This window comes from Mobula hypostoma, chromosome 8, assembly GCF_963921235.1.
Source record: "Mobula hypostoma chromosome 8, sMobHyp1.1, whole genome shotgun sequence".
NCBI lineage: Eukaryota > Metazoa > Chordata > Chondrichthyes > Myliobatiformes > Myliobatidae > Mobula > Mobula hypostoma.
Genome location: NC_086104.1, coordinates 133,616,847 through 133,633,620, shown reverse-complemented (window position 1 = coordinate 133,633,620; position 16,774 = coordinate 133,616,847). Strand labels below are relative to the sequence as shown.

General features: G+C 41.4%; 1 protein-coding gene and 1 long non-coding RNA gene across 2 annotated transcripts in view; one reads left to right on the top strand and one right to left on the bottom strand.

Moving 5' to 3' along the window:
- LOC134350978 (secreted frizzled-related protein 1-like) overlaps nucleotides 1-3,947 on the top strand; it is a 153,984-nt gene extending 150,037 nt beyond the window's left edge. Inside the window, exon 3 of the mRNA XM_063056922.1 lies at nucleotides 2,193-3,947. Within this exon, the coding sequence (XP_062912992.1) occupies nucleotides 2,193-2,518 (326 nt within the window). The 3' untranslated portion in view covers nucleotides 2,519-3,947. The remainder of the gene's footprint in view (nucleotides 1-2,192) is intronic.
- The window catches only part of LOC134350979 (uncharacterized), a 29,186-nt gene continuing 12,708 nt past the window's right edge, over nucleotides 297-16,774 (bottom strand). The window contains exons 2-3 of the long non-coding RNA XR_010019037.1: nucleotides 8,816-8,971; nucleotides 297-364 (exon numbers count right to left, since the gene is read on the bottom strand). This is a non-coding gene — a long non-coding RNA (uncharacterized LOC134350979). The remainder of the gene's footprint in view (nucleotides 365-8,815; nucleotides 8,972-16,774) is intronic.

Here is a 16,774-nt window from a genome sequence, read left to right as displayed (position 1 = left end):
TCTTTTCTAAAATAAAACCTTCTAACTTGGCTTGGAGTTAAATTTTAATTAATAAGATCCCATGTAATGCCAATCTGTTATTGTTACAGCAGCTATGTATCTATGTCCCTGTCACATATGTTATGGAATGAAAATCCAGTCTCAGTTCTAAGCGCATTGTGCAGGAAGACATCTATTTATCCAACTTGTTTGTCTTATTTACTTAATAGAAACCACTTTCCATATGGTTTTGTAGACTGTGGTTTTATTCTATTCTTAATTAAAACCTTTCAATCCATCTTCTTTATTCCCAATTTCTGCATTTCATAATCACAGTGTCATTATCAGCAGATGATGAAGATCAAAAACTGCAGATGACAAAAATCTAAAATGAAAACAGAATTCAACATTTTTTTCTTCTGTTTGCATGAGTACTCACCATTTGTGTTGAAGTTTATGTATCTGTAATACTCAGTTTTTCTCTCTCCGGTACCCGACTGACCTGCCTTCTTCTTTTGCTTTCAATTTCCAGCAACATTTTTGACCTACCTTTCTCACCTTTCAAGTGGCTCTTTGTTTTCTGCCACTTACTCACTATTTTTCCCTTCTCTCTCTTTATATCTCCATCTTTATCTCTTTCTCTCTGACTCTTTCTCCTTCCTTCCTTCCTCTCTCTCTCACTCTTTCATTTTCCCGATCTCCTTATCGCTCTTGTCTCTGCTCCCTCACTTTCTTTCTCTCACCCTCTCTCCCCTTTTTCTTTCGTTCTCCCTCTCTTTATACACTCTTTCTTTCTCCCCCTCTCTCTCTCTCTCTCTCTCTCTCTCTCTGTGTAACTGCTCTCATCAATCTATCAACCAAATGGCTCTTAAACAGACAGAATAACCATAAGCACTTCCCTCCTCGGAGATATTTCCACTGTTCTATCTATTTCTACCTATCACAGCAACTTGCAGCAATTTAAAACTATCTTGCTTTCCCACTTTCCCAGTTTTGACCTTAAAAAAATAACATTACAGGATAGCGACTGTATGCTGCAGTACACCTGGAGTTTCCAAGAAATGAATTTTAGAGTCTAAGTCCAATGCACTGACACTACTATCAGGCCTGATTGGAGGTGTTGAAGATGGATGAAGATATGGCCACGTAAAGCTCTTTGTAGACTGTGCATTTAAATTTCTTCAAAACCGGCCTGAGTCCATCCCCTGAAAATAAATTATTTTGAAACCCTAGCTGAATAGAATAATTTGCCTAAGATCCAAAGCGTCTCTATTATAGTTAGTAGCCAAACTGGAATTTCACAAGAAAAAAAGTCCTTGGCAACTGATTAAATATTCAATTAATTCATCAGCGTGTGGCTACTAGAGCACTGGAGACGGTGCAGATGAGAATCACAAGGACTTTGCCAGTCCTGGAGACTTTTACATAAATAAGATGTGAGCTGGTGTTGCTTTCTTTGAATCAATGGAGGCTGAGGCAAGATTAACCAATAGTATATGACAGGAAAGGCATATTTTCCTTAGCAGAGAGGTCAATAACTCAGTGGTGGAGGCTTGGGAAATTGGTAGAAGGAGTAAAGAGAAATCAAGGAAGAAGTTTTCTACCAAACCATTTTGGTAATGTTGAACTGATTGCCCAAAAGAGCAGAGGAGGCAAAAATGTTCAGCACATTTATATGGACAGGTCCTTGCTAGCTTAGGAAGACCTGATTTATGTACAAAGCCCATGTAAATTACCTCGTATTTGGGAGACCGGACAGATGGATTTACTGGTCTTTGGGAGGCTGCAGATATCTTTGTCATGCAAGAGCTGAGATCACAGCCGCAGTTTTGACTTGTGCTTTGTTCCAGTTGCAAATAATAGAACAGAATTGTACCCTAGGGAGGATCTCTAACAACTGATGTGCCATAACCTATAAATTACAATCCAATATGGAAAAGCCGGAATAACCTGTTTTCCTAGCATGGACAAGATGTTCCAAATAGCCACCTATGATTTAAAGTTCCCATTCTATGTAAATTGAGAGGACACTTGGAGGTGAACGCCATCTAATCTTCCACTGAAAGATCAATTTAAAAAAATCTTCACCATTTCTATTCCATTCTTCTCTCCCTCTACCTCAGTTAATAATTGTACTATACAGATGTTATTCAACTCACTGAGCTCTCCCAGAAAGACCGCTTGTAGCTAATAATTGTATCGCTCTTTTACAGCTCTTAAAATGAAGATCAAGGAAGTTAAGAAGGAGAACGGTGATCGAAAGATCATACCGCAGAAGAAGAAAAAGCCTCTGAAGCTGGGGCCACTGAAGAAAAAAGACCTGAAGAAGCTTATCTTGTACATTAAGAATGGCGCAGACTGCCCTTGCCACCAGCTGGATAACCTGAACAGTAACTTCCTCATCATGGGCCGCAAGGTGAACAAACAGAACCTCCTGACGGTTATTCATAGGTGGGATAAAAAGAGTAAGGAGGTGAGAAAAGCTGTGAAGAAAATGAAGACTCATGTGTGTCCCACATACCAAGGGGTCTTCAAATGATTATCTGCCTGTTCTTTAAATCAAACATCTGAACTTGCACATGCTTTCATTAAAAAAACAAATTAAATGTCTTTTTCCTCAATAAAATAGGATGGATTTTTTTCTTTGAACTATGATTCTTTCCTCCTCTTTTTAGATTTGCTGTGTATAATAAACATGATTCTTTGTATGTTTCTTTCTGTTGATAAGTATGATAGCATAGACTAATACGCCAGCAAGGAGGGGCAAGCTGAGAGGAAAAGGAACCACGATGAATTCTGAGGCTTTTAACCAAGTTTGAGGCTGTCCAAAAAAAAATTGGGGGAGGGGCAGGGTGTCAGAACTAACATCTGCCAGAAGAACGGTTGGAAAAAAAAGGGATAATGTTTGGAATATCACAAGAGCTGTTGCAGTTTCTTCCCCATCAACATATCACCACCCAGTACTTTGGGCAACCCCCTGAGAATCACAAAATGCAAACAAGAACAGGCTTGGAAACTTTATTGAGTTATACAGTCCTGCCTGGACCGTGAGCAGTCAGCCAAGATTACAGTGTGCTGCAATCCTCCCCTGGAGATGTCAGACTGGCTCAGGGACTCTGGGTATGCACAGAGTAGTCAGCAAAACCACTTGGGCACCTTGCCAAAATTCCAAACTTCTAATGCTCACTGTTGCAGTTTGGACTTAATAGCTAATCATCACTTTCTTCCTCTGCACAATGGCAAAATATTTTTTAAAGTTAAAATATTCATCAAAATTCATGTGCTGTGGAAATTGGGCAGCATCCAAAGACTCCTATGTTCATTTATTACGGCTGACAGCTTTGAACCTCTTGAATGTTCACCTAGCATTTATGAGTAATTTGGGGAATGAATCCTGTGTAATGAACAAATTAAGGAACTTAGGAGAAGCTTCAGTTAGAAATGACTTTTGTTAATGTAGCTTTGAAGACACAACGATAGGCAAAACATTTTGACATTGAGCTTCACTGCTGTTGGTTCTTCTCAAGAAATCTTTTACATACTGAAAATGAAGCCTTGTAAATTTTAATTAGCTATCAGCAGCTTCTTTTTTTGTGTTTTGTTTCTGTTTTTTTTTGCTTTATAATCATTTATTTTCTTCCAGATTTATGTTTTCTCAGCAAAGCAATGGTATGCAGTGTTTCAATATCACACTGAACTCTTTTAATTTTGGTTCAATTTGTTATCAGCTCATTTACTCAAAGTCATAAGAATTAAGGTCATAGACACATAGCTAAATACGTACATGTTGCATTCTTGATCTAAATGCACAGTGAATATATATCATTCTGCCATGAAAAGGAATCTGGATAACTATTGCTTTCAACTGGTCTTATGTCACACGGTTTTGGATAATTGTTCAATTAAAGAGCTGCTTCATTTGTAGTTCCTTGTAAGTAGACCTGCTTTTTAAAAATAAATTGGTTTGAAAATTGAATTTTGTTTCCTAATCTTTTAAAACTACTTTGCTGCTTGGGAGGATGCACCTTGGTTCTTACAAACTATTCCACATACCCACCAGTCCCTAACTTTCAATCATTTAGCTCCTTGGTCTGATAGGCAGAACCAACAAAATATTGGTAGGTATTTATTTAGATCACTTTGAGAATAGCTTCTGATGTATCGTTGCAGCATAGATTAAACAGTGCAACAGGTAGTGCTGTTGACTCAGGGCTCCTGAGATGTGGGTTCATTCCTGACCTTGAATTCCATTTTGACTGTGTTGGTTCTCCCCTGTTGCTCCTGTTTCCTCCTACCTTCCAAAGACATACTGATAGATTAAACAGTTTGCTGCACCCCTGCAGGTGAGGGTAGCCAGCAGCCTCATACTCTGGTGAGATAGTGACATGGCTGTTCTAGCATGTAATATCAGCTCCGGTGGACTGGGCAGATGAGATCTACAATGAGGCTCAATGACCAGGAAGGCGGTACTGCAATGCTTCATGGAGAGCGAATGGCATGACAAGGCACAGAAGATGTCATGGTCATCCTCTGCAAACAAGGAAGACCCCCGTTTGTGATGCTTGTTCATACCACTGGTCCTGGATGTCAAGAGAGTGGAACTGCCCCAGTGCAATGGCTTTTCCACTTTAAGAACGTTCCCACACAGGTTCCCGGTCATCCTCGGGCACAATGGACAACCATCAATACTACTCCGAGTGTTATGTGAGCAGGGAGAGAAAAAATAGCAGAGAAAAGGTTACTGGGCAATAAGTGAGAGCTGCCATGGCCCTGGTGGGCCAAGTTTCCCCTCTCTGTGTCAAAAGGAAATAGGAGACAGGGGAAGGGTAGGGGTCGCCAAATGACATAGGCTCTTTTTTGACATGAAAGGCAATCCAGCAAAGCGGACCAAAGTACAAGGAAGAGAAGGCTCACACATCAATGTAATGAGTTCAGTTGGCAACTTACAGAAAGATTTGGTGCTGAGGTACATCTTGGAACGTACACATGTACTTACCACAGCTGAATACAAAGGAGATTCCCTGCATCAATAGGCCTACATTTTGGGCTCATGTCCATGTGCCAATCACTACAAGCTTACAAGACCAGGAGAAAACTTTAAAGGAGAAAGCAGGGATTATCTTTATAAAATACCACTTCAGGGTGAAAGTTATAAACTGAGAGTTTATCATTCCATTAAGAAAAGAGTAAAGCAAAATTCAAAGATGAAACCAAGTAATTTTACAACTGCAGCCTCACAACTGAAAGCCAGTCTTCATACAGATGGAAGCAGTTGCTGTATCGAGTGATGTTGAACTAAAGTGGATCCATATTTTAAAGCCCAACTAGTTTTCCAGGTAATTCTATAATAATTAATGGCATATGTATCGAACCAAAATGTTAAGAGTTGTTTAATCCTCTGTCTGACATTTGAAGGAAAGGACATATTCATTTTAGTCTGTTCAATTCAACACAGCTGAGGAGGAAACAAAAATACACGCAACATAAAATGGGAGGTAGGAGTGACGCTGGCTGCACCCCAACACAGGTGGGCAGTTTTATACTCATCTCACCTGCACCCAAAGAGGAAATTCACTTCAGAATTGTTTGTACGGAGTTGCATTGCCAGGCTCTAATGAGCTGCAAAGAAGATAGGGAAATTAGCTGCACATTTACACCATGCCATTGGCAAGCGTTGGCTAGAATTCCTTGCACACTCTGTTTTCCACAGATGCTGCCTCAGCTGCTAAGTATTTCCAGCATTTTGTGTTTATATTTTAGATTTTCAGCATCTGCTGATATGCTATGATTCTTACTGGATAATCTTTTACACCATCACCGGCACAGTCATTATGTGCGGTGTTGTATGACGTGGGCGACCACAACTGTTCTTGGTAAATTCTACAGAAGTGGCTTGCCATCGCCTTCTTCTGGGCAGTGCCTTTACAAAATGGGTGACTCCAGAAGTTAACAATACCCGTCAGGGATTGTCTGACAGGCGATTGTGGTTGCATAATCAGGACTTGTGATATCCACCACCTGCTCCCACGGCTTCGTATGACCCTGATCGGGGGGTGGAGGGGGCAGGAGCTAAGCAGGTCCTGTATCTTGCCCAAGGCTGACCTGCAGGCTAGTGGAGGGAAGGAGCACCTTGCACCTCCTCTGGTAGAGATTTATCTCCACCCCACCACCCAACTTTACACTGTACTTCTCTTTAAAGAAAATAAACCTGCGTTTAGGCTGAAAGTATCAGGCTCAATGTATGAATATCTTCAACAATAGGTGCACCGTGGACTGTGCTGATGCAAAATTATGCAGCAACCTTCCCGGAAACTGGAATCACAGGTAGAGAGGATGGTGAAAAATGCTTATGCCACACTGGCGCTCATCAGTCAAGGCACCGAGTATAGAAGTTGGCATGTTACATTGCAGTTGTATTAGTTACTGCTGTGGCCGCACTTGGATTATTATTATTATCAGTTTTTGTCACCCTCCTATAAGAAAGATGTCATTAAACTAGAAAGAGTGCAGAAAGGATATTGCCAGCATTTGGGGGATTGGGGTATACAGGAGAGGGTAGACAGGCTAGGACTTTATTCCTCAGAGTGCAGAAAAGTGAGGAATAATTTTATGAAGGTGTACATAACCTTTGGGGTATAGATAAGGTGAACACAACCTTTTCCCCAGGGTTGCAGAATCAAATACAAGAAAGTATAGGTTTAACAAATGTAATAGGAACCTAAAGGGCAACTTTTTCACGCTGGAGATTCAAATGTGGGAAAAGCATTTGGAGAAGTGAAATAACAACATTTAAAAAAAAAATTTGGATGGGTACGTCGATAGGAAATTGATAAGGACATGGGCCAAACATAGGCAAATGGGGCTAGTTTAAATGGGCATCTTGGTTGGAATGGACCAGTTGGACTGAAGGGCCAGTGTCCATGCTGTAGAACCCTATAACTCCATCTACAGTAAGGATCGCTGAGAACATCATACAGCTTAGTCATGATAAGATGATCATGGCACAGAAGGAGGCCGTTAGCCCATCATCTATGTCAGCACTTCACAGAGGAATTTATTCATTCTCAGTTCTCAGCTCTTCTCAACTGGAATTGTTTTCCTTCACTACCTCTATCAATCCATTTTGAAAGCCCCATTGACTCTTTTGCTTTCCAAGCAGTGAGTCCAGATCAATACCTCCCTCTGCAGGGAAAACCATTTTCTCACACCATCTACATATCTTTCACTCTTTCCACATCTCGACGATGTATGGCAAAGCACAGCTGCTGGATGGACCCACTGGATCAGTCAGCATCCATGGAGGGAAAGGGACAGTTGACACTTCTGGTCAAGTCTCTCAATCATGAGTTCACTTGAAAGGTCTCGACCCAAAATGTCAACTGTCCATTTCCCTCTAGATGCTGAAGGACTCATTGAGTTCCTTCAATAGTTGTTTTTGTTGCTCCAGAATACAGCATCTACAGACCCTATGAGCTGGTAGCTTAAGTGGTTGTGATCATCAGCTATGATCTTGATGAATGGTAAAGCAAGTCTGAAGGGTCAGATAGCTCATATCTTCTCCAAAATCCTACATCACTATGTCCTGATAGTTCTCCTGCCTCGTAGCTCTAGAAGCCGAGGTTCGATTGTGACCACAGATGTTACATTGTGGAGGTGACATATTCTCTCTGTGATCACCTGGGTTTCTCCAGATGCTTTAACTTCTTACCACATATCTGGTTGGTAGGATAATTAGCCTCTGTATACTACCAATGGTTTCAGTGCATGGCAGAAGAGTTGGGATATCTGAGGGAATGTGAGAGAGAATATGTTACAGTGAAACAAATGGGGACATGAGTAATGGAAATGCTGTAAGAATGCTGGCTCCTTTGATTGAATGATCTTTTCTCTCAGAAGAAAAGTTGAGAAATTCATCATTCTGTCCTTCACATTTGGCAGAATGTGTCACATTCACAGACCCTGAAAACCCCAGTGAATAAAATTTGAGATCAGACTTTCAGTTCTTCATGCACTTTTGGTTCAGCTCGAGATCTGCTCCAGTCAGCTGACCCTGCTCATCTCATGAGTACCTCTGATTATAATGTATTCTGCATTGCAAAAGGCAATAATCATTCTTTGACTACAAGGTAGGTATATATGCATAGCAAAAAGCAGTGGGGAAAACTTGCCACCAATGTCAGAGTTAATGGTTGAATCAAGAAATGCATTGCAGGGAGTGTTTGTGAGGATGGCTGCCCTAGTCAGCACCAGGTAGCAGTACCTATCCAGGATTACAATGAAACAAGCTGAAAGTGTTCAGAATTGGTACAGCATAACATGAGAGCTGCAACCTTCAGTAATTCTAGCAAGGTGGAATGACCCAGCAACTCAAGATAAGGCAGGTGTTTTGGACATATTCACATATCCACCATCAGCCTTTCTATTCAGCCCTGAGATGCTGCAAAAGAACTATAATGTGCTGTGTAAGAGCATTACATCAGCAGATAACTGGTTCAGTGGAGGACAAAATCAAACTAGAATATAGCACGCATATATTTGAAGATCTAGAAAGTTCACTCATCTTTGAATATTCCAGCTGCATGGAATCATTGTGCTGGAGTTGGACTACATAGCCTGAATCTTGATGTGCTAGATGGAAGTCCATTGTAGTGGATATTTAATGGGTTTGGGTCAGGCCCAGCTCTGAACTATCCTGACCAGAATGATTTTCTGAGCATAACCCCGTGCCTTTTTGCTCTTGATCAGTAGCAAGGCATGAGTTTTTCAGCCAAGGTTTACGGATTCTTTATGGACAGGGAATGGGAAAAAAAATTATGAATATTCATGTTCAGGTTACCTTTGGATTAACGACGATCTGGTTATTGGTTGAGGGTGGCCTGGGATCAGATTGGATTTTGCCAGTTCTGTTGAAGGGTCTCAGAATTGGCCTGCTGTATGTTTCCAGTACTTTGTAAACTCTGCAGCTGGCCAATAGGGATCCCATCTCGTCTCCCTGCAATGACAACCCAGACCTCTGGATGTTAGTCCAATAAAATATCCCAAGACTGATAAAACTACAGAATTAGAAATGAGACACAAAATGCTTCCTTGTCTCATACTGGTCTCTTAGAAACAAGCTGTGCTAGACCAACTCAAATATCATTGCAAAGAGGAGAGTTAGGTGCAAAGATTAATAGCTACTATGGGCCAAAATATATTCCAGTCCTCTTCTACTGTAAAATTTATGGAATGAAAATTACAGTCTAAACGATGTGAGAGTGAACTATGCCCCAAACCTGGAGGCTCAGTTTCTCTGCTGTTCTGCACCTATGAAACTGGCACAGTTAAGCAAACATTCCAGCTATATTTTTGCTTCCCTTCTACCCTCCCTCTCTCTTTCAAGTCCTGATGAAGGATCTTGGTCTAATAGGTCAACTGTTTACTCTTTTTCATAAATGCTGCCTAGCCTGATGAGTTCCTCCAACATTTTGTGTGTGTTGCTTGCATTTCAAGCATCTGTAGATTTTCTCGTTTGTCACTCCCTTTCAATGCTGGAGAAAGAAACAGCCCACAGACCCCCTCCTGAACCTCATGAACCAGAGTTGGGAATAAGCAGAGGGAGGTAAGTGACAGATACTCGATCAGCTGTTATAATCAGAGGACCTAGCTCCAAAAGACACAATCACAGCATAGTAGAGAATAAGAAACCAAAAACATCTGGACAATTGATGCTTCAGGCTGACACTTCATCTGCTCTGGATGGTCAACATTTCAAGAAGGGCCTTTACATGTACAACTGTACACTTCCCTCTCTGGATGCTGCCTGACTCGCTGAGTTTGTCTAATAATTAGCATCATATAGTCATACATCACAGATACAGATCCTTCATCCCAACTGGTCTTTTGTCCCACATTGGTTTTGGAGATTATGGACCAAACCCAATTTTCGAGGCAAGACCCTTCATGAAATGTTGACTATCAGACCACATAAAAGGACTCAGCCTGAAACAACAACTGCCCATTTTCCTCATCAAATGCTGTTCGTCCTGCTAGATTATTCCAGCAATTTGTTTTTCGCTCCAGGCGTTGTCTTCTATATCTTCTGCAGTGTCTTGCATCTTCAGACTGGGACCCTTTTAATTGGAGTTGCAATGACCTTGACCTTCAACCATTCTCTCCACAGTTGGCACTGAAAATTTGGATCATCACTGACACAGCAATTAAATCTCAGCAGCATATCGTTGAAGATTTTATTGAGAATTTTTTTTTTAAGTTAAAACTGCAACAGGCACACTTCAAATATAAATGCTGACTGCCAGCATAGTGTGGTTATTTAAAGTGTCAGACAGCAGGTTTGCATTAGCGGGGCGGGGGGGGGGCAGTGTGATCAAAATCTGCAAGAAAGTTCTTCCAACTGCACAATGTGATATTGAACACAATCGTACTTTTCCACTAAAGCAAGCATTGACAAATAATGTGAATTCCCTGTTGCCTACCAATTTTCTAAGCTGTTTTTTCTGAGCAAATTACCTGCATTGGACCATCACCAATATTCTCATCTACCCTGATACTATTATGGGTATCTCCAAGTTAATGATTGTACGCAGAACAGAAATGAAACTAATGAAGGAATAATTGGGTATTTCCAGAATTTTCTGCTTTGCTTTCAGATTTCCAGCATCTGCACTTCCCACATGGCCAGAGGTTTCAATGCATTCTAGGGAGATGATGTAAATTTTACACTTAATCTAATTGTAGTCACTTGCACCCAATGGTTCTGTGCAGAAGTTGTTGCTTGCTCTTCTGATTTTCAGACCTATTGATTGAAACATGGAAAGTCACTGATAACTGAGAGATCAGATAACTAAGTTCAGAAGCAAGCCTGACGGAATTTACAAAAAGTGACAAACTATACCCCATGGATGTGGCAGTGGGTTAATGTGCTTTATTGACTGGGTGGCAAGGTGATGCAACTGGCATATGTGCAGTCCTGACCTGGTATGCTCTCTGTGCGGAATTTGCATGTTCTCCCTCTCACCATGAGGGTTTCCCTAGATGGTATTCTCCTATATTCGTCCAAGAAGATTGGGCTAGTGGGTTAACCGGCTGCTGCAAATTGCAGACACAGCTTCTTGGCCTGAAACACCAACGGTTTAATTCCCCGCCATAGCTGCTGCCAGATTTGCTGAGGTCCAACACTATTTTGTGTTTGTTGCTGTTGTAAATTGCCTCTGGTGTGTTTGTGAGTGATGGAATCTAGGAGAAACAGAGTTGAATGTGGGAACATTAATGCAGGGTGCGTGTACAGTTCATTCTCGGGTAATGAACAAGTTCCTTTTCTCCAGACGTCCATCAGTTGATTTTGTTCATCAGGGAGACAGTCACTCACTCTAGCAACCAAGCCTCCATGATATTGTAACAAATGGCATCAAAAGCACAGAAAACTGATAAGAAAGAACAATTACTAAAGTAGAGGGAGAGAGAAGAACTAGTTTCACTGTCCATATGAATTTACTAATAAACACTAGAGATTCTGCAGATGCTAGAAATCTTAAGCAACACACACAAAATAGTGGAGAAACTCTGTAAGTCAGGCAGCCTCTATGGAGGGGAATCGGCAGTTGACGTGTCTAACTGAGACCCATGATCAGGTCTTGGAAAGAAGGGGACAGAAGCCAGAATAAGAAAGTAGGGGGAGGGAAAGGAGTACAAGCTGGCAGATGATAGGTGAGACCGGCTGAGAGTGAAGGTAGTGGGTGGGGGAGGGATAGATGAGATGAGAAGCTGGTAGATGATAGGTGGAAGAAGGAATCTGACTGGAGAGGGCAGTGGACTGTAGAAGAAAGTGAACAAAGAGAGAAACCAGAGGGGAGTGATGGACAGGTGAGGAGAAGAGAAGGGGTAAGAGAGGAACCAGAGTGGGGAATAGAAAAAGAGAGAGGGAGGAGAAATTACTAGAAGGTGGGACAATCGACGCTCAGTCCATCGGGCTGGAGGCTCCTATAATAACGTTATGGGAGCTTGCTCATATGCAGTGGTGAGCATAAGCTGAGTGTTTGTAACCAGAGGAACAGCCTGCAATCAGGTGTTTGATTGTGATTGGCTGAAAGGCATGCTTTCTTTCTGTGCAACTTGATGAATTGGCTACTGTAAATCTTAACTTCGTGTAAGTAAGTAGCAAAAGGGGTGCTGATAGGCAAAGAAAAGAGAATATGCTGGAAGGATGCAGGGAAATATGGAGAGGAACAGCACCAATGGGATAGCCCAGCTGGTAGCCTGTATGGACAAAGTTAACCAAAAGAAGTAAATAAGCAAACTCAAACACGAGGAAATCTGCAGATGCTGGAAATTCAAGCAACACACACAACATGCTGGTGCAACGTGGCAGGCCAGGCAGCATCTATAGGAAGAAGTACAGTCGACGTTTCGGGCTGAGACCCTTCATCAGGACAAGGGCTGAATCTCCCTCACTGGTACATGGAATACCTTGTAGTTAGATAACCAACGATTAGACCAGGAGAAGCTGGATTTCAGACATATTAACAACGGAGATAAACATAACTGTCAAACTGGTTGAAGGACATCCTGCAGGGGAATGAAACCTGCCAGTCACACAATTCTAGGATCAAAGAATAGAAGATTATTCAGCTCACTGAATCCATTCCAGCTCTTGATAGAGGAGTACGGTCAGACCAGTATATCCATTAATGATGAGAAATAGTCCCTGAATACATTCTGCTCTTCTCGTTGCTCTTTTCAACTGCTGTTCAATTATTCACCAGCTGAGGGAGGACAATGAGTGGTCATCAGCTGTCCATGTTTGAACAGATGTCAAGGGGCCCAAAATCATGTTGGCCTCATCTGGTGTTCATGTTTATAGGCTGTTGAATGTTGTCAGAAAGGTTTGAATCTGTTGAGAATGGTAATTACTCAGTGGACAAATCTCTCAATCTAGGTAAATCCTTAGCTGTTGTGAAATGGAGTATTTAGAGCCCTTGATGACAATAGATGGTTCTATAATAATTTATTCTTCTTGCTCTTGCAGTGAAACTTCAATAAAATTCATTGGCAATGTAAGCCATTATAGATGGTTATTGGGGACAACAAAATTCCATCCCCAAAGGGCATTAATGAAGCACACAGATATTTTTTGACAAACCAAAGACATCACAACAACCTCGATGGATGAGAAATTGATTCACTTAATTTAAGCTTTGTAGCCCTAAGGTGAGGATCTGTGCATGCTTGCTGATCATAAGTGTCGGTGGAGGCAAAAACGGGCTGCAATGATGGAATTTGATAGAAGAGGATGGTGAAGCATGGAGCACAACAGAGTAGGTGAGGTGGGCAGATCAGAAAAGTTAGGGAATGGAACAGTGGGAGGAAGATCTGAGTGTTGGGCAGATGGAGAGGGTGGCGGAGGGGAAAGAATGGGAAAGAAGCCAGGTGATGGAAGGCTCAGGGTGCGGGTGGAGTTAGAACAAAGTGGGAATACCAGAGGGAAAGAGAAGGGATGGAGGGGATTAAATTACCTGAAATTGGAGAATTCAGTGTTTATGCTCAAAGCTTACAGACTGCCCAGTGGGAATATGAGACGCTCTTCCTCTTGATTGTGCCTAACCTCAACCAGAAAATGGAGGTGGCCAGTGTCAGATAGGTCAGTGAGGGAATGGGGAAGATAATTGAAATGGATAACAACCAGGACATCAAGGAGGTTATGGTTGACAGACTGGTGATACTCAGCAAAGTGGCTGTGTACGCTGCTACTGGTCTCATGGATTTAGCGGATCCCAGGAGAGAAGAATCCCTCCAAGCGACTGGATCCTTGACTTCCTCATCAGGAGACCACCGTCAGTGCAGATGGGAAATAACATCTCCACCTTGCTGACAATCAGCACGGGTGTACCTCAAGAACGCGTGCTTAGCCCACATTCATAACTGTAAGCACAAAATAAAACTAAAGTTTAAAGGTCAAAAATTGCAAAGTAAATTTATTATCAAAGTACATATATGTCACTATATACAACCCTGAGATTCATTTTTTTTTTTTGCAGGGATTCACAGTAGGTACAAATAAACAATAGAATCAATGAAAAACTGCACAAAAAAAGGACAGACAAACAACCAACGTGCATAAGACAACAAACTGTGCAAATACAATAAGAAAAAGCCAAACAACATAGTAATGATAAATAAGTTAGCAATAAATATGAGACAAAGGGTTCTCGAATGTGAGTCCATGGGATGTGGTAACAGTTCAGTGTTGAGGTGAGTGAAGTAGAGTGACATTATCCTCTCTGGTTCAAGAGCCCATTGGTTCAGAAGTAATAGCCGATCCTGAACCTGGAGATCCTGAGGCTGCTATATCTCCTTCCTGATGGCATTAGCAGGAAGAGAGCATGGCCTGGGATGTGGGAGAACCTTGATGATGCATTCTGCTTTTCTGCAACAAGATTCCTTGTAGATGTGCTTCATGGTGGGAAGGCCTTTACGTGTGATGGACTTGGCTGTATCCACTAATTTTTGTAGGTTTTTCTGTTCAAGGGCATCGGTATTTCCATACCAGGTCATGATGCAAGCAGTCAGTATTTGCTCTACTGTGCATCGATAGTGGTTTGTCAAAGTTTTACCTCCTTCAGCCATATTTCAGGTGCCCAACACCTTGCTCCCAGTCTACACATAAACGTACTGGACTGAATTATCACAGTCGCATTGATGCAGTTAATGGGAATGTCAAAGCAGCATTGACTCCCTTGGAGTCTAACACCTTTTGTGTTGCTTTTGATGATGTAGGGGGAGAGACAAATAAATGATAGACTCTTCTGTTTTTAATGAAATATTCATCAGTAAAACATTTTTTATGCCACAGATTGCTCCATACTAAGTCTGCATGGCAGATTTCTCACATTTTAGTAATTATTAAACATAAAGAGCTTGTTAAGTATGGTGATTTTAGTTGGAATTACTCACTACAAAGAATTTTCTTTCCTTTAGTTCATGACCTGCGGTAACTAGCTTGATCAATTCTGCTATGCAACCCAAAAAAAAATTGCTGGTAACTGCAGATTTGAAAATAACTGTTCTGAACTGAGTGCACGCTGGTCACAATACCAAATGGTGAGACATGTGTTCTGTTCCTTAAGTAAAATCAATAGGAAATGATGAATGACATTAAATAAATGCATTGTGCTCTATTCACCAGCTGAGGCTGGTCCAAAGTCAACATTGTGAACAGGGAGGAAGGTCTTTCTGTGCACAACAAGCTCTCACAGATGGTACTAAAACAATGATAAGATGATCTGGTTTATGTGTTGGATGAGGGACATATGGTATGTTGACTTGGGCGCTAGGAAGAAACCCCCTGTTCTTCTTCAAACTCATGACCCCTGGATCTTCTGTTTCCACTGCAGACGGCAGGATGTGTCTTGGCTGAGTATTTGTTCAAAGGAAACCAATTCTGACAGCACAGTACTCCACCATTCCCTCACAAATGTATCAGCCTGAATTAAATGCTGCAGTATCTGAGTGGAGCCTTTAACCTACATCTTATGACTCAGGGTGAGGTTGTTGCTCACAGGGCATGCGCGATACTAATTATACAAGTTTACACACCCCTTTGATGAAACAAGTTGGGGTGACCATTCAATTTTCACAGAAAAACCTACAATTTGCATAAGGCAGTTGATAAGCCACACACTCGCTGTATAATGAATAAGAGCACCCAACACATTAATAAAAAATAAAGCCAATGCAGCCTATTAAGGAGAATGTGTATCTATGGACCTCTCCAGCTCAACTGAATTATATACTAAGATATAAAGTTTTCTAGTTCAACCCTTCAACTGTCGAGTTGGAGTTCTAGTGGGTCTTATGCCGACAGTCACCTGAAATGGATCTGGTTCCTGGACAAGTTTCCAAGTTTTCCTCCATCTCAAGAGACAATTAAGTTGTTCACAAAACATCCACAAAACTTCTGGTGAATAGCTACTGCTGGTGCCTGGTGCTTCCATGGGGACGAGAAGACAATTCCATTGCATCAGCAAGATAAAAAATTCAAGCCAAAAAGTCTTGCAAACTTACAAACCCATTGTTCCCCTCAGAGTTGCATTGCATGGGGCAAGTTTCGGTTCTACTGCAATTGGTCTCCCACTTACTTCAACCAACCCCTTCACTGATGTAACAAAGTTACACAACTTTTCAAATGAAAATTTGACAAATAACTATTACAAAGCACACAAATACTTAACACATTTTGGATTTAATCTTTTAAAAAAAACTTCAAGGGTTTCATTTTCGTCTGGAACAACATAGTGAGACAATGTGTACAATGGAGGCATTGTTCCTGTGGACTTGCAATACTAAATACCCAGGCCATTATGTTGTACCTAATAAATAATATAGTGTAAACTTGCAAGTCAGTTTTATTTTCTGTTTGGCATATTAAATGATGTGGAGAGGAAACGAGTATATCTCCGTGTTACGCTATGTTTCTCAATACCTTCTTCCCAATGAAAGTGAGAGCAGAAATGCTCAACCTGGCTCTTCTGTTTCTAGATTAGTCCCAATCCCTAATGCCGTTCTGGAGTTTTAGAACAGGAAAGGTGTGAAACATGAGCCACCAATGCCACCATTAGGTGTCACTGGTAGGCTACCTGTCTCGTGATTTTGTCTTGTTAAGACTTTGGATGTGAATATTCTGCTGAGGATAATTTGCCACATATCACCATTATTATACAGCATTACATGTTTATGGTAGCGGAAGGAATAAACCTTTGTCTTTGCACCCTGACTCCATAGTAACGCTGTCTGGTCTGGC